The sequence below is a fragment of the Thalassophryne amazonica genome, chromosome 3 (genome assembly GCF_902500255.1).
Source record: "Thalassophryne amazonica chromosome 3, fThaAma1.1, whole genome shotgun sequence".
Classification (NCBI taxonomy): Eukaryota; Metazoa; Chordata; class Actinopteri; order Batrachoidiformes; family Batrachoididae; genus Thalassophryne; species Thalassophryne amazonica.
This window is the reverse complement of record NC_047105.1, coordinates 105760348-105784408: the sequence shown is the minus strand read 5'-3', so window position 1 is coordinate 105784408 and position 24061 is coordinate 105760348. Positions and strand designations below refer to the sequence as shown.

The window sequence follows — 24061 nt, the reverse complement described above, 5'->3', positions numbered from 1 at the left end:
CCAGTACTCACTGCATCCATTCATAGCAGAGTGTGAAGCGGCTTTGATGAGGATCAGCATCTCCAAATCTGAGGCCATGGTTCTCAGGAGGAAACCAGTGGATTGCCTACTACAGGTAGGGAATGAGGTCTTTCCTGAAGTGAAGGAGTTCAAGTACCTCAGGGTCTTGTTCATGAGTGAGGGGACAGTGGGGCATGAGATTGACCAGAGAATCGGTGCAGCGGGGATGGTGTTTCATGTGCTATACCGTACTGAGCTGAGCCAAAAGACAAAGCTCTCAATCTACTGGTTAATCTTCATTCTTACGGCCACCTGTGGTCCTGAGGTTTGAGTCATGAGTATCCATGTCAGAGGAGAATGGGTAGACTGGTTGAATAGATGACTGTGATGCTATCATATCAATATGGACCAAGATGTATATTGCTTCTACGACTGGCTGGAGAGCATGCACATTGACAGGCTGTTCCACCTGAAACAGACCGTCAGTTCACTGGACATGCAGCAGGCGATCTGAAGGTCATGTCTGTCTGACAGGGCAGTGAACGGTATGCTGCAGGACCATATGACAGGCCAGCAATATAACACATACTCCACTTTCAGTCATATCGGCAGAAATAAACCATACCTATCACCGTGTTATGAGACAGTGATTGTGGCGCAGTGGTAAAGTTTCTGTCTGGTAATCAGAACATGTGAGTTCAAATCCTGTGAGTGGCATTTTTTATTATTATTATTATTATTTAACCGTGGGGTTCTGTATTGCATCCCCTTTTATGTATTATTTATATCAACCCAGTGATATTCATTAATTATACAGCTGGTTTTTATTTTATTTTCCTCCACATCAGCAGCGCAATGTGGTGCATCTCATCCCACAGTGCGAGCAGCTGCAGCAGCTCACACTGTGTTCCTCCTCGAAAGACACAGTCACGTGCACAGACCGTTGCACCAGGATCGTGCAAGCCTGACCGTCGGCGTGATGTTTCTCTGGTGCGCTAATTCGAACTGTCTCACCGTAATTTGCTAAAACTAATCTCTAAGAGCACTGTCTAGGTTTATGTGGCAATGAACTAAAGAAGAAAATATGGATTCTAAATCATTATGTAGGTTGAATATGAAAATATAGTGGCATTATTCAACCTGGTTTGAGCTCCTCGGTTTGTGGTGTTCTATCATGCACTTTGATCTTCAATTGCACCTGTGATTTATTGTCAAGTTGTACATGATTGGTACCCAGCTGTAAAAACATAGCAGTATATTTCCACTGACATTAACCCCTCCTACAGTAAAGGAGAAACTGCAGCATCTCATTCCTCCTGTCACATGCAGCTCACATTCATGGGCAAACTCTTGCGTATAAGCACTGCTCACAGACTGCATTTTCAGTTTATTCACAAAAAAAGTACTCCTCTGAGAGGCCTGGTACGGACACAGAGCCCCACTGTGACACATTTATTTATTTATATATGTTAAATTGCACAGTTGGGATTCCTAATGACCTCAGGCTTTAAAAACCATGAAATCTGAACAGGATGCTCATTTAAGTAAATTTTAATCAGCTTTAAGGCTTAAAAAAGAGCAACGACTGCAGAAACAAGCATCTGATCACATCTCACCAAGCAGATCCATCAGGGGATATCAGAAGGGCAGACAACCAGGAGAAAGTCATCAGGAGATGTTCCTCCCATATCTCCAATGCTGAAGTCAGCAAACAGGCAGTTAATGAGTAGCGGAGGGGTGATGTGAAATCCACAGGCAAAAAGATTCATAGACACTTCTGAAAGGGCTGAGAAGAGAAGAGGTCAAAATGAGGATTACAGTTTGTGCTCGACAAAGCAGACTGGTAACACAGTGAGAAGGGGAAAGGAAGGTTTCAGAACAGCAGGTCAGGCACACTAAGTGAGAGGTCCAGAAAGAAACACAGCAGATACAGTTCATGACTATTTTATTTATTTATTAGCAGAAATCATTTCTTCTTCTTCTTCTTCTTCTTCTTATTATTATTATTATTATTATTGTAGAAGAACTGGGTGACAATGAATGTTGTCCTGAAGCTACTACTTTGATATCTTGGTTGTATGCTTAGGGTCATTGTCCTGCTGAAAGATGAACCGTCGCCCCAGTCTGAGGTCAAGAGCGCTCTGGAACAGGTTTTCATCCAGGATGTCTCTGTACATTGTTGCATTCGTCTTTCCCTCAATCCTGACTAGTCTCCCGGTTCCTGCTGCTTAAAAACATCCCCACAGCATGATACTGCCACCACCATGCTTCACTATAGGGATGGTGCCTGGTTTTCTCTAAACATGATGCCTGGAATTCACACCAAGGAGATCTTTGTCTCATCAGACCAGAGAATTTTGTTTCTCCTGGTCTAAGAGTCCAGGTGTCTTTTCGCAAATGTCAGGTGAGCTGCCATGAACCTTTTACTAAGGAGTGGCTTCCGTCTGGCCACACTCTCATACGGGCCTGAATGGTGGATTGCTGCAGAGATGGTTGTCCTTCTGCAAGGTTCTCCTCTCTCCACAGAGGAATGCTGGAGCTTTGACAGAGTGACCATCAGGTTCTTGGTCACCTCCATGTCTAAGGGCCTTCTCCCCTGGTCACTCAGTTTAGATGGGTGGCTAGAGTCCTGGTGGATCTGAACTTTATACGTTTGTGGATGAGGGAGGCAAAAGTGCTCATTGGGACCTTCAAAGCAGCAGACATGTTTTTGTACCCTTCCCCTGTCTCAGAGGACAATTCCTTTGACTTCATGCTTGGTTTGTTCTCTGACATGCACTGTCAACTGTGGGACCTTATATGTAGACAGGTATGTGTCTTTCCAAATCATGTCCAATCAACTGAATTTACCCCAGGTGGACTCTAATTAAGCTGTAGAAACATCTCAAGGATGATCAGTGGAAGCAGGATGCACCTGAGCACAATTTTGAGCTTCATAGCAAAGGCTGTTAATATTCATGTACATGTGATTTTAGTTTTTCATTTTTAATAAACTTGCAGAAATCTCAGAAAACTTTTTTCACATTGTCATTATCGGATATTGTGTGTTGAGGTTTGAGGAAAAAAATGAATTTCTTCCATTTTAGAATAAGGCTATAACATAACACAATGTCGAAAAAGTGAAGTCCTGTGAATACTTTCCAGATGCATACCTATTCATTTCTACAATATGCAATTTTAAGGTTTATCAAAAAGTGATATGCTTTAGTCAGAGCTGTGCTACAGGTGCACAATAGATACTAATGTATTTCCTTAAAGACATTTGTAGAAAGGAGATTTTTCCAATACATCACATCTGTAGAAAAAAAAAAATGAATATAGCAATTTTAAATACCAAAATGCTTTTATATGACTCAGGCTGTAATAACGGTGAACTTTTCCTTGCAGCTGCCTCGTACCAACTGTGGAAACTGTGATGCGTTGTAGTTTGAGGTTGGGTGACAGGCTCTTGTGTAGCAGGTGTGGAAATGGTCACGCTGACCATGTGTCACTCAGTTGTGGGGTCACAGTCTGACTCACACTGCTTGCAGCCTACGTCAAAGTGTGAAAATGTGCAAATGCAATATGCCACAATTTCCCTGTTTCTCATTGAGTGCGTACAAGAGCAACACAGACTGCACAAGCTTTGAAGATGATGAATCCAACTGCTTGAGGCAGTGACGAGAAGTATAAGAGAGAAAACAAACTGTATTCTGGTTAAATGCTGCTGCCTCGATAATAGACAGAGACGAATGCGAGCAACTCCACAGACGTGACAGGACATTGTCTCCCATCGTAACCTTACATTCTGTGTGTGTGTGTGTGTGTGTGTGTGTGTGTGTGTGTGTGTGTGTGTGTGTGTGTGTGTGTGTGTGTGTGTGTGTCACTGTCTGGTTATTGCCTGTGACTTTCCATTAATCTTTAGAAATTGATCTGTTTTTGTTCTCTTGTTTAACGCTGAATTTAGTACGGCTGTGCCACTTTTACTGAAGCCTATTATGTTCTAATCATTGTGTTCTCTCTCCCGTCCCCTTGCCCTTGTCCCCTCTCTGTATGTTTGACAGATACCACCCTGTCCAGTGAACGTGGTAAGTACAGCAGCCACACACCGCCTTGATTTGCAGCCATCTCTGTGCAGAATTGGTTGTTTGTGGCGACACGGATGGACTCATTCTCAGAGGCTCACCTCAGTGGGGAGGTAGAGTGCAGCAACAAACATCATTTGCATTTGCCATGAAGCCATTTCCCTCACAGTCACTTTGCATGTCACAGCGAATTTTGAAAATGAGGATAAAACATTGAGCCAAAGCAATAATAAAAGCAGAATCCCTGCACACATCTTCCCTCTACCTACTTAGCCAATTTACCCCCTGTTGACTCCAATAATGTTCAATACGAAGCCAATAAGGAGGGTTTTATTTCACATTATCTCATTCAAATCTCCATGCAGTCTTAATAGGGAGGAGATAGATTTTCTCTACCTCAGTTGTTCCTCTTTTTATTTGATTTTTGGTTTGACTTCATTCTATAGCATTCATATCAAAGGGGTCATATTGTGCAGACAGTTTTTGCCTGCCCATTAAAATGAAATATGGTTTGTGAACTATATTAAACATCTGTAAACTCTCACAAGTGTATGTCTGAGCATGGAGAAAATATTATTTTATAAAAACTAATTAGGTTTAACACAACTCATTTCAGACCACAGTAACATATGTCTCAACAGTCCATATCTGGACCAATCCCTGCTCTGTCAGTCACATCCATTGAGTCATTAGGTGTCTTAAGCAGTGATGGCTTTACAGTGGATTTACATTATTGACAGGTCAACGACTTTACAATGCCAACGACTGCTACTGCTTTAAAATTACCACAACTTTCACCTGGATTAACGTGAGCCAACATGTCTGATTTAACAGTCAGATTATTTTGCTAATTAAAAATTTTGTAATTTCCTGTCCGCCATGAACAAACAAAAACATTAAATCACAAAATCCCCTTACCTTTATGTCACATAGTAGCAACTACAGCAAACCTCTCTGTCATAGTACAGCTGCAGGCTATGGCGAGCAGTCGAGCTAACACACGTGCAAAGACAACAAAGATGTATTTCTGGTTGTCGTAGTGGAATTAAAAACCATTGCTGCTTAAACTCCCTATAGGGCTGCAACTCATGATGATTTTTGTAATTGACTAATCCATCAACTATTTTTTAGATCAAGTGATGACTCTAATGATTATTTTACAAATTTTTAATAAACTCAAGATATGAACGATATAAAGTGCTAAAAAGTAAAAAAGCAATCATGGAGGAAAAAAAAACTGGAAGAAAATCTTACTGACAGCTTAGCCTCTTCTTTCGACACAAAAAGACAAACAAATCAAAGGGCTGCAACCAACAGTCATTTTCATTATCAGTTGAATTGTTTTCTGTCTTAATCCATTAGTTGTTTGGTCCAGGAAATGTCCAAAAATTGAGAAAAATATTGATAAAAAAAAAAATCAATTTTATTTATATAGTGCCAAACCACAACAAACAGTTGCCCCAAGGCGCTTTATATTGTAAGCCGTACAATAATTACAGAAAAACCCCAACGGTCAAAACGACCCCCTATGAGCAAGCACTTGGCGACAGTGGGAAGGATGAGTGTTTCTCAAAGGCTAAGATGACATCAAAAAATGTCTTGTTTTATCCACAACTCAAACATATTCAGTTTATTGTCACAGAGAAGTAAAGAAACAAGAATTAATATTTAAGAAACTCCAATCAGAGAATTTGGACATTAAAAAAAATAGAGACTCAAATTGATTAATCGATTTCCAGAATAGTTAGAGATACTTGCTTTTGATTTATGTAATAGTGGTTAAGCAGTGAGATCATAGGATCAAAATGGTAAATGGACTGAATTTATATAGCGCTTTTCCATCTGCATCAGATGCTCAAACAACTTCATAAATAATGCCTCACATTCACCTCGATGTGAGGGTGCTGCCATACAAGGTACTCACTACACACCTGGAGCAACTAGGGGATTAAAGGCCCTTAGTGATTTTCTGGTCAAGCTGGGATTTGAACAGAGGATCCTCTGGTCTCAAGCCCAGCACTTTAACAACTAGACCTCCCCAAAACATCACTAAGGGCCCTTGGGCAAGGTCCTTAATCCCCAATTTGCTCCTGGTGTGTAGTGAGCGCCTTGCATGGCAGCATCTTAACATCAGTGTGTGTGAATGGGTGAATGTGAGGCATTACTGTAAAGTGCTTCTGGAATTGATGGAAAAGTGCTACATAAATGTAGTCCATTTACCATTTAATAATGGATTATTCACTTAATCTATACACCCATAGTCTATAGTCTACATGCTGAGGAAGAGACAGTTCCTCTGTGAGGTCAGACTGGGTGCGACAATCAATTCCTTTCCAGTTAAAGCAACACTGACACAAACAGGTTTCTTCTTGGTTGCCTGAAAATGCTTTTTTTAAGTTACCTTCTTGTCTATGGAGTATAGTTCTGGCTACAAACATTAATATGTGTTTTTGAGTCACCTCAAAATGTGTATAATATGGCCCCTTTAATTTTGTCCCTTGCTTGAACTATCCTGTCCTCTGCTCTGCTTCTTGAACATGGAAATAATTGGAGTGTACATGTGATATTAACTCATCCGTTAGACAAGGTCTTGCTTCTCTGGCTGCCTCTCTGCCTCATGGAGGATATCTTGGGGTGAAACTGTCAAGTTAAATTGCTTTGGTGGCAACACACTCCACATGCTGTGCTTTTGGTCTTTGAATGCTCACAGTGACTAGAGGGAAGAGGAGTGTGAAGTTGTGGTTGGTGTCAGGCACTTGAGGTTAATTTTTGTGTGTCTGGTTAACCTCCATCCGCTGGTGGAGGAGACTTGTGTGATCAATTTTTCATTGCAGCGCTCACAACTTTGTCTTTTTTTTACCCAGCTTCAACAAAGAGAACTGAAAAAGAAGTCACAATAGGCACATATTTGTATTCATTCTGAGTCTTATCCTTGATTTTGACCTTATATCTACTTTTCTTAAGCACTCTACTGAATTAATATATATGTGTGTGTTCTTTCCTCTCACACACCTACTTTCCTTTGTGTCATGCTGGGTCATTACAAAGTGACTGACAGGTGAGAATAAAAGAGAAAAATAAGACAGGTGACTGCAATGAGTGTATTACAATTCAGATAAAACAGTGAAAAGAGACGTTATTGGGTATTTTAACCGTTTTGTGTAACTTCTCTCACATTTGACCTCGGCATTAATACACTCACATTGTGTACAGTTTGTGTCAAATTTGATCCTGATCAGAATGGGAGCCTTAAAAAGGCCACTTCATCATATCCACAGGCAGGGCCTGAGCAAAGAATTCTAAGCCCCATACATAAGCGGGCTCTGTGGGCCCCCTTAGTAGTGTAAGATAAGAATGGAACAGCAGTACAGAACACTGATGACAAACTGGAAGAAGTAAAAGACATATTTTGAACAGCCCAAATAAAGCTGGGAGGCACAGCAATTCACTGAAGGGTTGGCACATAGGGCATTGAGTTTCTTTTTAACATGGGGTTCCACGGGAATCTGCCCCTTTTTCGAGTCAGCATCAAGTGACCAGTCAATGAACTGCAGCTTTTTATTCTTGATGTTGTGCCTCATTTTGGACAACCTCAGCATACCGCTTAACCCTCTGGGGCCGCCGCCGCCGTATACGACAGCTAAGACCAAGCTTTACTAAATTATAAATAACGTTTTAATGATATGAGATAGAAACGTAGATTTGTTTTGCTGAAAAGTTAACTCCGCGGACTTTCGAGCCATCGGCCATCTTTGTACTCCTCATAGAAGCTGTGTGATGACGTGCGCAGTGTGTCCAATCAGAATTGGTTCACCGTCACATGGGTTTCCAAAATCCAATTGTAGGGCAGATTCACCTCACGTGAAAAGCCAAAGATTGTTTTCAGAAGTGATATGTTACTAGTTGGCCTGTTTGAATAGCCCCCTGGGTGCTCCAATGAGTACATACTATTGGGCAGCTGGAGAGGGACAAGGGGAAAGTTATGTTTCACCTGGCTGAGGCAGATAGATGGATACTTTTGAGAGGTAGAGATGGACTGATTCTTTGTCTCGGTGATTGGCATCCAGGACACAAGGCGGTTTTGTAGTGTGGTGGATGTGGTGTAGCATGGGATCAGGACATTCTCCCAAACCTGAACTGACCTGACTTTTACTATGGTTAAGTGAAGTGATCTTAACCCGTTTATGCTCAGATTTTTTTTTTTTTTATAAGTGTAAAAAGTTGCATTAGTACCTTTGAGATTTTTTATTGTGAGTAGAAAATGACAGTGATACACTTTGGCAACAATTCAGGATCAGAATCACCTTTATTGTCATTGCACAGCAACTCAGCACAACAAAACTTGCTTGTGCATCCTCAGAAACAATGCCCACCCTCACACATAACTTACCCACACACATACTTCCATAAATTTTAAGAACATCAGGAGATTAGTGGGTGGACTGAGGCGAGCTCAGAGACCTCTAAATTACACCATTCCAGTTAGACATTTGTCTCATATTGCACTGTCCCCAACATAGTGCAGCAGATAAATGAAACAATCATGCAAATGGTGATTAAAGCATCAAATTCGGAAGAAATACTCCTTAGACACTCCTCTTTTGAAAAAAAACGATTGGCACTTGACTTTTCAATCGGTGGTCAGGTAGGGGTCAATTGAAGAATTATACAGAGGTCAAAATTAAAAGATGCTCCAATCATATTGAAAAATAGTCCACATTATTTGCCTGATCATAAAGATTCCAAAAAGGTATAATTTGGACTATCTGTGACTGAATTCTATGGAGTTATGAGATAAAAACAGAAAGAATGGTCAGTGTCATTTTGTACAGGGGTCAAAAGTTAAAGTTGCTCCAATTTTGGTAAAAAGTGATGCAAATTATTGGTTGAGCTAATAGGATTAATAAATGGAATAGTGTTGACAGTGTTGAATGCTTGGTCTCCAAAGTAAAGGTCAATCAAGGTCTACGTCTATTGGATTCTATGACATGTGACATATGTTACCCCGTAACATGATAAGTTAGGATGATACATGGTCCAAACTATTCCTTTTTAAAACCGTGTTAACTCAACTAGTAATTTGCATCATGTTTTACCAAAATTGGAGGAACTTTAACTTTTAATGATGTGGAATATTTTTCAATATGATTGGAGCATCTTTTAATTTTGACCTCTTTGTAATTCATCATTTGACCCCTACCGGACCACAGATTGAAAATTCAAGTGGCCAATCATTTTTTTTCAAAAGAGGACTGTCTGAAGAGTATTTCTGCTGAATTTGATGCAGTATTCCCCTCTAAATATTCTCTTATCCACTGCACTAACAAACATCACTCATAATGCACTAATCTCACTTTGTCTTTGTCCCATATTGCACATGTCCCATGCTGCACATATCCAGAATTGCAGATGTCCCATACTGTGCATGTCCCATATTGCACATATCCCTATTAAACATCAATTAACATTTAAAATACACAACTTTAATAAAAACCCTTAAATAGCTTTAAAAAAACCAATCCAACATCAATAAATATACCTAAAAAGTTAAAATAGTTCAAAACAAATATTGAACATGTCCCCATGCTCAGTTTTTAAGATGGTAAAGGCAGTGGTATCATATGACTCATGAGATTGCAATGAATCACACAATGCAGAACATCTCATGCTACTGTACAGAAAAAAAAAGGTTTAAATGTTGCTTCAAAGCTGAACTGTCCTTGTTGTAAGGTCTACAATACTTCAATGTCACATAATTGCTTGCAATAAGGTTTTTGTAGCCACGTCATCTGCTCACTATGATGTGATGTCCTCAATAACAGAGAAACCTGCCACTGTCCCGTTCGGTGGCTGTTTCTAAAATTGCTAGGTAAAGACAGGCCAGCATCTGTGGCCTTGCTGAACAAAAGAAAGTGACAAAAGTAGCTCATTTCAAACTGCATGTAACTTCAACCACACCTGCTCTGAATTGCCAATATGTATGCAATATGACTTTTCCCTGCAACAAGCCTAGACAAGCCAAGCCTAGCCTAGACAAGTCCAATAGATGATAGTGTTCAGCGGGTAGCGGGCAGGTCTCCGTTGTGTAACATAAGTAAATCCAAGTTGTTCTTTTTAATTGACCTGAAAAATTATTTTATAATGACATGCAATCACAAGCCATCACACACTTGTCGCTTCTGATATAACAAAGGTACACAATGTACAAAGATATGTATTTTAGTTATACCTCATCCATCCATCCGTCCATCCATCCATCCATCCATCCATTTTAAAAACCCACTTAACCCACCCAGACAGAGACAGATGGACGCAAAGCCTTCATAATACCCGATGGGCATATTTTGATGGCCTCGGTAAATAAAAAGAGTCCTTGACCAAAATGTTGCAGGTCTAAATCGATGTTTGGGTGTGCTGATGTCTAAAACTTAGTGACCCTTTCACTTGTGAAGCAAAATTAACTAACATGATTAAAAGCATGTGCATGGTTTTGTTAGATAATAGCTGTGCTAATTCCTTATTTTATGTTAGTGATCAAGTATCTCAAAATTCAAATTCAAATTTATTTATTTTGTATAGCGCCAAATCACGACAAGTTGCTCCAAGGCGCTTCACAAACATCATTTAAAAGGCAGAATAAAATGAATTAAGATTAAAAACACAATAAAAAATTTAAAACATAAAAAAGTAAAAGGAATAAAATAAATAAAAGGAATAAAAGAAGACACACAATCGTATAAAATACTAATGATAAAACAGGGGAAAAAAAAGTGTCTTCAATCTAGCCTTAAAAGTCTCCACAGAGTCCGACTGTTGGAACTGTGCAGACAGATCATTCCACAGAGCTGGGGCGTGGTGAGAAAAGGCTCTGTAACCCGCTGACTTTTTAATTCACCCTAGGGACACACAATAGGCCTGCACTCTGTGAACACAGGGCCCGAGCCGGTACATAGGGCTCAACCAGGCCGGCCAGGTAGGGGGGTGCCAGTCCGTGAACAATTTTATAGGCCAATAGTAATACTTAACAATCCGATCTCAAAGACACCGGAAGCTGCTTTTGTTATTTGATTGGACGTCTCAGTTTGAACATGAGAGCTAAGTTTCACTTGTGCAAGTTTCAGATACAGGGAGGGCTCCTCCTGTCTGTGAGAGTCAGTAAAATGTGAGACTAAATCACACCCACTGTAACGTCTACATGGTAAAAAAGTGTTGCACGACCCATTTTCTGGGTCCTTTAACAAGATGGATGCTGTCTGTGGGGACCCCAGTCCGGTTTCAACTTGACCTTCAATAAATTCAAAATGAGGAATATATCGATGTGGTTCTTTGTAAGGGGCAGTAAATTACATAAAGAGCCAGGAGAAATGATAGTTTTGTCACAAGTTGGCAACCTTAGTTGATGGACAGGAGATGGAATGATGAGGATGAGGGATAAGAAGTGGACACCACCAACAGTCAGTAGGTGGAGAACATAACCCGGCATGGTGGAATTATACATCAGTGAAGTCCAGGCTATCCTTTCCAATCAACATAAAAACCCCAAGGAATGTCTCCTGGTCCAAGTCCTTTTGCAAACCTCAGAAGTTCCCCTTTACCATTTGGTAAACTCTGCTTTCACCAGAGAATGAATAAACTCCTCCGGAAGCTCAGAACAGTGTGCTCTCAGGCCCGACTGCTCAATTCATCTGCCGTCCTCTGCAGCTTGTACGCTCGTCTACCTGTTGCTCTCTCTCTATATCCCACCCCAACACTACTCTGATTGGTTGACAGCTCATCAATATCCAATAGGAACAAAGAAATACCATGACTGACAGTTTGTTGCTGTGTGAAGTTAGATTGTAAAGACTGACCACGCTTCTGCTATGTACACAACAACCTAACTATATTTAACATTTTCAATTATTTATGAACTGGATTTAAACACTGTAGATGCACTACAAAGTTTTATAAGTTTACAGAAACATTTTAACAATTTCTACAAACATTTTAACTACTTTTATAAATGTTCTTATTACTTATTTGTTCTTGTTAAAACTTAGTTGTCTATAAATGCAACAGGACTACACCTTCATAGCTCGGTACGTTGCACACTGGTGATGGTCTAGTGGATAAAGCGTTGGGCTTGAGACCAGAGGATCCTTGGTTCAAATCCCACCCTGACCGGAAAATCACTAAGGTGCCTTGAGCAAGGTCCTTAATCCCCTAGTTGCTCCTGGTGCATAGTGAGCACCTTGTATGGCAGCACCCTGACATCAGGGTGAATGTGAGGCATTATTTGTAAAGCGCTTTGAGCGTCTGATGCAGATGGAAAAGTGCTATATAAATGCAGTCCATATACTGTATTTATGAATGGCAACTCAGTAGTCATACCTTTTTTTTTTTTTTTTTTTACATAATTTGACTTTTAAGATGGGGAAAAAAAAAACATTTACCTGGCCTGTTGACCTCGACCAACATCAGTTTGCACATCAGGCAAACAGGTCAACTGAGGATGCAGTCATAACTGTGCTCTACACAGCTCTTACTCATTTGGACAAAAACAACACCTATGTAAGGATGCTGTTTGTGGACTTCAGCTCAGCCTTTAACAGGTCAACCCCCAAACGTGTTGGAAATCTGAGAAACTTGACCAGTACGTCAGGGTGGGAGACCACACACCCTACACTCTCATCCTGAACAGAGAAAAAACACAGGGGTGTGTCCTCAGCCCCCTCTTGTGTTCCCTATTCACACATGACTGCTACGCTATTCACGCCACCAAAACCATCATTAAGGTTGCTGATGACACAACCGTGGTAGGGCTGATAATGGACAACGAGTCAGCCTACATGGAGGAGGTCCAGCATCTCACCAACTGGTGCTTCAATAATAAGTGTGAACACTACTAAAACCAAGGAACTGATTGTGGATTTCAGGAAGTCTAAACACACCACACACTCTATCCTCTGCATCAAAGGAGAGGAGGTGGGGCTGGGGGGGGGTAACAGAGCTTCAAGTTCCTTGGAGTACACATCTCTGCTGGCCTCACCTGGTCTGTTAACACCTCCTATCAGGTGAGGAAGCCACAACAGAGACTTTACTTCCGCAACAAGTCAAAGCAAGCTCACCTGCCTCATCATCTGCTGATTAACTTTTACCAGGCAGACAGTGAGAGTCTCTTGACCTACTGCAGCACAGTGTGGTTCACCAGCTGCACTGCAGATGACAGGAAGGACCTGCAGCGGTAATGAGGGTGGCAGAGAGAATCATCGGGATTACACTACCCCACTCAGAGACACACAGGCCAACTACAAATGAAGGCCAGGAACATCATGAAGGATCCCATTCAACTTGGACACATCCTGTTCTTCCCCCTTACCCTCAGAGTAAAGGTATCGGACAATAAAAACAAGGTCAAACAGACTCAAACACAGCTTCTTTCCACAGGCCATCAAATGCATCGCCCCTCCACCTTGCTGTTCTCTCCCGGACTGATGACCCCACCCACAAAGTGCAATAACCCCCCCTATCCCCAAGGCTCTATAAGTGCAATGACATATCAATCCTGGTCAGTTTTTAGTCACTCATCCATTTAATTCTGCTCATTTCTTTAATCTGCCAAGGACGTAACAAAATCATCTGTGTTTATTTATGCCTGTCTGTCTGTCTGGCTGTTAGCAGGATTATGTCAAAACTACTGCATGGATTTTGGAAAAATTTTCCCCACTGATTGATATTAAGCCATGTAAGACTCCATTAAATTTTGGTGATCTGGATCCGGATCCGGATTCTGGATCAAGGTTTCACTTCATATAAGTTATTAAGGAAGTGGATATGACACTTAAAGACAGCATAGTCTTATTACATGTAACAAAGGTTATATAATTCGGTCAACGTGAGTGTTTTGGGAAAATGGACGCGGTTCTCCCGTTATATATACAACATTTGAACGTCCCGCCACTGAAAAATCTGCACGCCCCGTGACCAGCTTCCTGCTAGGCACCAAACCTGAAATACATCACTGCCTGTAGACCGTATCGGCTTGTACGCTTGGCGCCCGTTGTTTACACTATTTTTTTAGCGGCAGAAACTTTGATTAAACACAACTCTCAGGGACTTGTTCGTCAATATGCCTGACCAGTGTGTCGCAGCATATTGCACAAACACAAGGGCGAAAGGTTTTAGCCTTTTCAAGTCCAGGCAGATTGATCGAAAGCCGCGGTGTTGTGTGATGCACGAAATGTCAGGCTGCCGCTTCCTCCGCTCGCACACCTGCATTTGCTCCAGACAGCAGACACTTTCCTCTACCGTCTCCATGTTCTCGCACCGCTCACAGGAACACCTAAAATGTCAACCCCAAATATGTTCACAATAATCTTGAAATGGTCAAGGAACTTGTAAAAATATCAGTGCAATACTTAGTAAACACGACAGCGCCATGTTCACTGTTGTTTTCGACGATGTTTTTCGAAACTTGCGCCGTTTACTTCCTATTCTTTTGTGAAAATAACGTAACTAAACACGGATGAATGCAGTGCCTGGCACTCGAAAACAGCAAAAACCCAAAGGTAATGACGGTGGTCCACAAGTAGTAGCTACACTTTTACCTCATTTTTTAGGTATCATGTCCACTTTAAGGATTACGTCAAAGCAAAGATGAAAATTTCAGACCCCTCCATGATTTCTAAATGGGAGAACTTGCAAAATCGCAGGGTGTTCAAATACTTATTTTCCTCACTGTATGGGGTGATTTTAAGAGTGCTGTCCATGCTCAGAAACCAACAAACCTGAGATGTTTTATAAAGAAGAATGGTCCAAAATACCTTCAACCAGAATCCAGACTCTCATTGGAAGCTATGGGAAGTGTTTAGAGGCTGTTATTTCTGCAAAAAGGAGGATCTACTAAATATTGATGTATTTTTATATATATACGAGGTCTCTTAGATAATAAACCGACCCTTTTATTTTTTTTTTTAACTATATGGATTTGAATGACATGCGATTACACCAATCATGCTTGAACCCTCGTGCGCATGCGTGAGTTTTTTCACGCGTGTCGGTGACGTCATTTCCCTGTGGGCAGGCCTTGAGTGAGATGTGGTCCCGCCCTCTCGGCTGAATTCCTTTGTTTCACACGCTGCTCGAGACGGCGCGCGTTGCTTTATCAAAATTTTTTCTGGACCTGTGAGGAATATCCGAGTGGACACTATTCGAGAAATTAAGCTGGTTTTCTGTGAAAAGTTTAACGGCTAATGAGAGATTATGGGGTGTTTCTGTCGGTGTAAGGACTTCCCACGGAGCGGGACGTCCTGCAGCGCTTCCAGGCGCTGTCGTCGGCCTGTTTCGAGCTGAAAACATCCTAATTTAAGGCTTAATTCACCCAGGACATCGTGAGAGAACAGAGAAGATTCAGAAGAGGCCGGCATGAGGAATTTATGCGGACATTCCACTGTTTAAGGACATTTTTTTAATGAAAGACGTACGCGCAAATTCGCCGAGTCGTTTCCGTGACGACTCGGCAAATCTGTGTGCGCCGCGACAGGAAAAACACCTCCGTGTTGAAAACCATTTGTAGAATTCAGGCGGCTTTTAATGGCTTTCAACAAGTGAGTAACTGAGAAATTGTTTAACAGCTTGGGCATGTTCCAACTTGCCCGTTAAGATTTCCAACGGAGGTGTTTTTCCTGCCGCGACCCCCCGCGGTCGGGTCCAGCCCGACATGCGACTCTGCCCGCACGTTCTTTCATTACAAAATGACCGTTAACAATGGAATGTCCGAATAAACTCCTCATGCCGACTTCTTCTGAAAGTTCTCTGTTCTCTGACGACTTACTGCGTCAACAGAGCCTGAAATGTGGAAGTTTTCAACTTGAAACGGCGAGACGCTGCCGCCTCGAAGCGCAGATCGCCGTCAGGCGCCGTGGACCGTCCTTAAAGCGACACTACCAGACCAAAATCTCTCATCAGCCGTTAAAATTTTTACCGAAAACCAGCTGAATTTATTGAATGGTGTCCACTCAGTTGTGCCTTACAGTTTTGAAAAAAATTTTTATCAAACAAAGCAACAGTCTCTGAGCCATTCCTAAACAATGAAAAAAATTGACGAGCGGGTGGACGACTCCTCACTCAAAGACTGCCCACAGGCGAATGACGTAACCGACAGGCGTGAAAAAACTCTCGCATGCCCACGAGGGTTCAAGCATGTCTGATGTAATCACACGTGATTCAAATCCATATGGTTTTTGAAAAAAATAATATGGTCGAATACTTTTCTAATAGACCTCATATATATATATATATAGTCACCAGAAGAGACAGTCTGATATTGTCTGGCAGTGTTTTACAGTGACAATAAAGATCTATTCTATTCTAAAATGTGCATTTGCTGCTTTTTTTAATTTATTATTTAAGCATGTGAATAACAACCATACCTACGTATAAGTCATCTGCTCCTATATCTGATCCTTGAGTTTTAAACCTGGATGAGATGCAACAGGAATCAAACCATTTTTATACTGTATGTTTTATGCATTTTAGAGCTCTGTGGCTGTGATTAATTAACTATCATAACAACCGTTTTAGCATAAAATTCTGCTACTTAACACCGGGTATGACACAACATTGAATTAATGAATGAATTAATATGATATATATATACTCTACAGGGGGTGTTTTAATTTGAAAATTAACTGGGTTCACTGTGTTGATCATGTGTGAGACTTCCTGTCTGGCTCGGTGTACTCTATGTAGACTCAGGTGCCTTCTGTCAAAAAATAGACTCTGTGCTTCAAGGGTGCCATGGTGCTTTTGGTGGAATCACAAGCATTGTCGAAAATAGACGTGATTAGTTTCGGGAGCCATGGCACCACGGCGGCAAGATGCCTCCATGTCTGGTGGAATTTAATGGTTAGTGTGGCGTGTTATCATCATGAAACCACCCTGTAGCTCATTATCATGCATAAAGCAAATGTCAGTCATAGCACTTGTGCTTCCAAAGGTGCATTTTAGAAGCCTATAAGCATACCTGAAGTGTAAGAGATACAGTACCTTTTCCTGTGCTTAATAAAGTCCTTAATAAAGTAATAAAGTTGTGGGTGCAGTGTTTGGAGTCATCTGATAGGCCTCCTCAATGTGAAGTGACTGCCGACTCATCCTCTCCAAGCTTAATTGGCTGTACCTGAGGCAGAAGAGCAAGGTGCAGTTATGATAAGAGAAAATGCTGCGCTTGGCTGGTTTTAGTGCCTGTATCTATAATCTTTGGATTGATTATGGTTTCTCTGCCAGCTGTGCAAATGGTTCAGCCCCGTCATCTGCACTGAAAACCATCTTAATGCTGTCTTCTTCAAACTGCAGTTAAGAAGCAAACTAATATAAGCACGTGTACATGGTTAGGTTTGGGGCTTTCATGATCTCTGCAGGATATGTGCACCTATTTAACATGCTTTATTTTTAATTTTCAATGGCAGCAGGGATTGTATTAGAGAGTGCACAATGCAATATAGCTTCTGGTATACTATGTCTGTCTCTTTTATGGTCATATTAGCAAAGTTGTGGCACCTTTCAAATACTTTATTAGTGATCAATTTTAGGAAGCGATAGTCTTTAACAACTGAAATGTGATTTATTCTGTTCTTTAAAAACACAAATGGTAAATCCAGGAGCTTACAAATATCTGCTATTGCAGTCAGTATTAACTGGCCAAGTTGAATGCAGGATAGTTGAACATTTTATAGCTCAAATTTATATTTGCTCAAAAATGAATGCAGTTTCTAATAACATGGGCAAGTTAATGCTACCTCTAATACTAATCCCAAGTATTTAAACTCATCTACTTTCACCACTTCTACCCCTTGTAACCACACTATTCCAGCGGGCTCCCTCTCGTTCACACGCATGTACTCAGTCTTGCTACGACTAACTTTCATTCCCCTTCTCTCCAGAGGACCTGCTCTCTACTCTCACTACAGATCACAGTGTCATCTGCAAACATCATAGTCCATGGAGACTCCTGTCTGATGTCATCGGTCAACCTGTCCATCACCATTTTGAACAAGAAAGGACTTAGAGCTGATCCTTGGTGTAATCCCACCTCCAAATTGAAAGAGTCTTGTCATTCCTACTGCGCATCTCACTGCTATCAAACTATCTTTGTACATGTCCTGCATGACAAACACATACTTCTCTGACACTCCAGACCTCCTCATAATATACCACAACTCTTCTCTTGCCACCTTGTTATAAGCTTTCTCTAAATCCACAAACACACAATGTAAGTCCTTCTGGCCTTCTCTATACTTTTCCGTCAGTATTTTCAGAGCAAACATTGCATCTGTAGTGCTCTTTCTCAGCATGAAAAAATATTGCTGCTCACAGAGCTTCCCCTGTTGTCTAAGCCTAGCTTCTACTACTCCTTCCCAAAACTTCATACTGTGTTCATTACTGTGAGTGAGTGAGATATTCAAGTACCACAGCCTCTAAATGGTGATGTTTTGCTTTTATCATCCAGGTCAACAGAGTAATATTCAAATAGAGTTTTTGCAAATGCTTGTTCAAATGTCAACAAAGCAGTTTCATTGGCCTGTCATTATTTTATGTTATTTTATGCTATTGTCAGTGTACATGTTAAACGATGGCAACATGACCCCAGGGGCAGATCCAGAATTTTGTGGGGGGAGGGGATGGATTTATCAACTAAGGCTGGGCATACACTGTACGATATTTTCAATCATTGTACTTGGCTTCAGCTCAAACTGTGTGACAAAACCGCAGGGTTTAAAAGTTCAGAGCACACGATTCATGTTCTCACACTGTACGGCCCGATGCTCTGATGTGATCTGACTGCTCACATTGTACGTTCAAAAACCACACGTCAGAAGCTTTTTTTTTCTTTTTAAAAAAAAAAAATTATTTCATGCCTATCAGTGCACACAGTGAGTGAAATCAGGTGGGGGGAGACTGAACATATATGCGCGCGCGCACACACAGCAGACAGCAACATGATTCATGAGAGGACGGTAAAAAAGAAAACAAACATTCATAACAGTTGCTACTTACACTGTTGTATAAATAAACTATATTTCATACGGAGTCATACAGCTGTGCAAGGTGTAGCAACTTACTCCCTCATCTGTCATAAATCCTGTTGTTGTCTGCTCTGTGTGTGTGTGTGTGTGTGTGTGTGTGTGTGTGTGTGTGTGTGTGTGTGTGTGTGTGTGTGTGTGTGTGTGCGTGCGCACATATGCGTTCAGTCTCCCCCCACCTGATTCCACTCACTGTGCGCGCTGACAGGCATGAACTTTAATTATGATATTAGGTTATTGTGAGGGAACGCAATAAAAAAAAAAACACAAGACTTTACATGAGATCACTGTTTGCTCTCTACTGTGTTTGCTCATGGACAGTGTGTGAGGTAATCAGTGTGTAGACGCTTGTAGCACTGCTTCAACAGCGCGGAACCCTCACGAGTCATGACGGCCGACCAAAATATCAAACAGGTTTGATTTTCATCTGACCATACGATTCCTGATCGGGAGGTGGTCATGAGATGTTAAACGCAGCTCGTTACTCCATGTAGACTGCACGACGCAGGACGCACAATTAAGCTGAAACTCGGCGCGATCCAAAAACTTCTTGCACAAGTGAAAAATCGGCTGAAAAAGGGCCAAAATTTGCAGTGTAAGCCCGCCTTAATCTGTTGTGACCAAGAGATTGTGCTTCACTAGGGTAGTGTGGGGGATGCTCCCCAAGAAAATTTTGAATTTTTAGGGGCTGTTTCCTTCATTTTACCATTAATTGCAAGCACAGAGAAAAGATTCTTTCTAACCTGTTTTTTATTAATTTGAACTTATTAATTTGTTGTACAGTTTTGAATGTGATGCTATGACAAATGTTTGTGGCTAAAAAAATGAAAACCTTGCAACACCTTGCTGAATCATAGTCTGGTATAAATGTATCAAGCTTAGTAACTTATTGCTTAATAGAGGCAGGAATGATTTGTGCTGTATCTGTTGATAATGGCATTATAGTCAAGTTGAATATTCTTGTCCATGAAAGGGGTGGGGATCTGTCCCTGAATGGCCCAAAAAAACCATACGTGCCGTGGTCATCACTTCTGTTTGTCAAAACCCAAAATATCAGAACTGGATATATGGTTTGTGCAGAGTTATTTCAGAAAGTTTGCAGTCCCACTGATTCACTAACTGACTGACTCTATTAACTCTATGCTCACCCTTCTCAGAGACAATGTACTTATATATGCCGGGCTAGCCTGAGGAGAAAGTCTGCTCTGTCACGTTCAGTGTGCGTTGTTTAAAACAGGATCCACCAAGACTGTTTCTCCACAAATGTTGCCAGGTGGAAATGATGTTGCGTCGCCTCACAAACTGCAGCTGTTCATATACACTATGTAAATGGTTTTCATTGCTGTCTCATCCATCAGTTCTCACTGTTCTTCAGTGGCAGGAATGAAATAAATGTGTGACAACTGAGTTCAAGAAAAATGAAATGGTGAATAGACATTAGATTTCCAAGTCTTTTACATTTAATGTGACTACCTCTCTATCACCAGCTCTTCAAGAGTTTTAGGCTCAAACTGTTTTTCTTTGGCAGACATGGAACCATCTCTCTCTCTCTCTCTCTCTTTCTCTCTCTCTCTCCCTCCCTCTCTGTACCAGCTGGGGCTGACGGAGCAGCTAATGGGCTGTGAAATGTCTCCAAAGCTCGAGCAGCAACACAAGCTAATGTTTCAAAGCCCTTCTGAAGCAACACCAGTGGCGAAAAAGCCTGACAGTGCAAAGAGAAGAAAAATGGAGGAAAATCATCCCTGGTTTCCTCTAATGTGTCAAAGAGGCCATTTGTGTCAGCCTAATTGTATTGAAGCTTTCCTCGTGGTCTTAGTGAAACGGCGTAATTGCTTGCAGGAATGGATTGGACTGCACTGTTGGCTGAAGTTACGTTTTTCTGTGCCTATGTTGCACAAAATTGTGAACGCACCTCCATGAGTGACCTGACATTTATCAGTTCAGTCCGTCTTGAGACCGATCACAGTGCTTCGCAAAATGAGCTTGGGGATGTTGAACGTGAAATATGTCAGTTGGCAGCTTTGGACAGACCATCACTCCAAGTGGGGAATCAGGTTTATTACATCTGCCAAGGACATAGTAAAATCATTAGCGTTTATTTATATATTTGTCTATCTGTTTGCAGGATTACGTCAACACTCCTGTGTGGATTTTGAAGAGATTTTCACCACAGATAGATATTAGGCCATGGAAGACTCCATTAAATTTTCGAGGTGATCCGGATCCAGATTTCAATTAATATAGGCTTTGAATGATTACATCAAAAATAACTACTTCACGCATTCTCACCAAATTTGCACCACAGATAGATGTTAGGCCATGGAAGACTCCACTAAATTTTGGAGGTGATCCGGATCCGGGTTAAGGATCAAGGATAACGTCAAAACGACTTAACAGATTTTCACCAAATTTTCACCACACATTGGTGTTAGGCCTTGGAAGACTCCATTAAATTTTGGAGGCACTCTGATGGTATTTTATTATAGAAACAGAAGCTATGATGTAATGTGTCTATCTAAAGTAACTCTACTAGCATACTATAGGAAAATAAAAAAGCATAATCTATATGCTATGAAATGGAAACCTAAGATCTAAGGTACTATATGTTGATATCTTTAAAAAGAACACATAAACTGATGAATCATTAAAAATCTACACCATGTAAAATAAAATTGTAAATAACGAAAATAAGTTAGTTCTAGTTAGAAGAGCTAAATTAGCCGTTAATAAGCCAACGGTACCTAGCAAGCTAACAAGATAAACAAAAACGGTAATTAGTGTATTAAGTACAATAGCGTAGTTAAACTTACAATAACGGTATTAACAAATACTTTGAAGGCTTTGAAGGATTAGATCAAAACTACTTCACTGATTCTTACTAAATTTACAATGCAGATAGATATTAGGGCATGGAAGGCTCCACTGAATTTTGGAGATGATCTGGATCTGGGTCCAGATTCTAGCTCAGGATTTGTTGGGAGTGATCCGGATCAATATCCAGGTTCTGCAGCAGACAGATACGACATCATGATGTAAAACTAAGATCAGAAAGATACTATTTTGTTTCAGCTTGTGAATTAAATATCAGATTGCAACATCCGTATCCGTATCCAGGTAATATTCAGGTCATGATGTGAATCACATATCTTTTATTTTGAGTCCTCGTCAACCCTTGGCAGACTTCAGAAATCTCTGATTGCTCTTGTTTTACTTTATATTTTTATTTTTTTAAACAGTAAATGATCTTATTAAGCTGTGTGTTTTGCTGGTAATTGTCATTGGCAATGAGAGCTTGGATGGAAATTCTTCACCGTTCAGAGGCGTGAGGCCCCATGTGCTCCCCTTCCTCTCAGTACCAATTAAAGCTGTTTTTCTGCAGCAGATCTTGAGCTGATGAAGACAGTCGCTAAGAGCTCTTGAAGTAAAGTCACACAGGACCTCGATGGCAGATGGTTTGTGCTAGGGTGTGTGCAAGGAGAGATAGCAAGAAAGAAAGGAACAAACAAGCATGAAAATGGCAGCCTGTCTCCAGCGACAAGCTCCTATTTTCCACCCAATTTAAGACCATTCCCAAATTTTCAAACTTTTTCTGTTTGCTGTCAAACCTGTTGGAAACCAAGGAAAATCTAATATTTTGTACAGGCGGATATTCTTGAGACCCCCCCCCCCCACTTCACATCACCCCATGCCCACCAAATAAATAAAAAACAAACAATTTAGACACAATTTAGAGAACTTAAAGGAGACATCTGGCTTTTATCAATCAAGCCTGTTTTTTTATGTTTTTATATATATATTTTTTTAACTTGGAAAAATTCAGTCTATGAATTAATGTATTTTTGGGACAATAAGTCTAATTTTAGTTTTTCTTGTTGTCATTGTTTTATTTAAATAAAACATGTTTTCTAGTTTGGGTGATCCAGTAATGTATATCCCAAAGCAACTTATATGTCAAAAAATATGGGTGGAACAGTACACAGAATTCATTTTCATTACAGTTCTTCCTATGTTTGGCTACTGTCTGACTGAACAGTCCTTCTACATTATTACAAAAAGTTTGCTTATGAATATATGTTTCAAAAATAAACATGACTTCTACTCCGGTGTGATTTATAGTTCAAAAAACATGGAGTTTGTTTAGGCTGATCTGTAACATCCAACTGCTCCTCTGCAGCCAAGATATAATGTGTTTGTGCACAGCTGCAAAAGAGGAAGATAGCTAGGCTAAGGTAAGCTACTGTTAATTAGAAGCTAAATGTATAATTTGTTGTTTAAAAGGTATGTTTGAATTTGGTGCGGTAAACATGCACACGTTTTGCTCCGCATGGAAATGGTCCACGCAACCAGACACTTTGAATAACTTTTTTGTTTGTTCAGTGATGACAAAAAGGGGTTTACTTATTGCCCCATCCAACAACATTAATTAGCTGGTTAGCTTCTGTTTGCTCTGGCAATTTTAGTGTTGTTACTAAATAAATGTGTTGATTAAATTAATTTTTGTCCCAAGTGAAAAGATGACCCCCAAAATATCTAAACAGAATAAAGCCTGAATAAAGGCGGAGCTTCTCCTTTAAATGCTTTTTAGTGACTAAAAGCTGTTCATGGCTACTTAATATGTTTACTTTCAATAAGTTCTGAATGAAACAAGCTTTTCTCATGCCTTCAGCCTTCAGCAGATCTAATCACCTCTGTGACTGCAAAGATTTATTAGATGTGATCCCATCTATCAGATCTGATCACATCTATCAGATCTGATCAGATCTATCAGATGTGATTACATCTGTCAGATCTGAACACATCTGTGACATTTCACGTCATGTACAAAGCTGCAATTAACAGCTGAGCTGCATTGTTAAAACCATTAATTATGCCCGCGGAGAGACTTACAGTCATGAATACTCTGATGTTGTGTCGCTAACTGGGATGTGAAAATACATG

The 24061-nt window shown here is 40.6% G+C and overlaps 1 protein-coding gene and 1 long non-coding RNA gene across 3 annotated transcripts in view; both read left to right on the top strand.

Moving 5' to 3' along the window:
• Positions 1-24061, top strand: part of cdh4 (cadherin 4, type 1, R-cadherin (retinal)) — a 1030104-nt gene that overhangs the window by 436239 nt on the left and 569804 nt on the right. For both annotated transcript variants that reach the window (XM_034167231.1, XM_034167233.1), the window contains exon 3: positions 4044-4067. In XM_034167231.1, coding sequence (XP_034023122.1) covers positions 4044-4067 — 24 coding nt within the window. The remainder of the gene's footprint in view (positions 1-4043; positions 4068-24061) is intronic.
• On the top strand, positions 21414-22156 carry LOC117507383. Its single transcript, XR_004559701.1, has 2 exons — positions 21414-21483; positions 22080-22156. It is a non-coding gene; the product is annotated as an uncharacterized LOC117507383 (long non-coding RNA).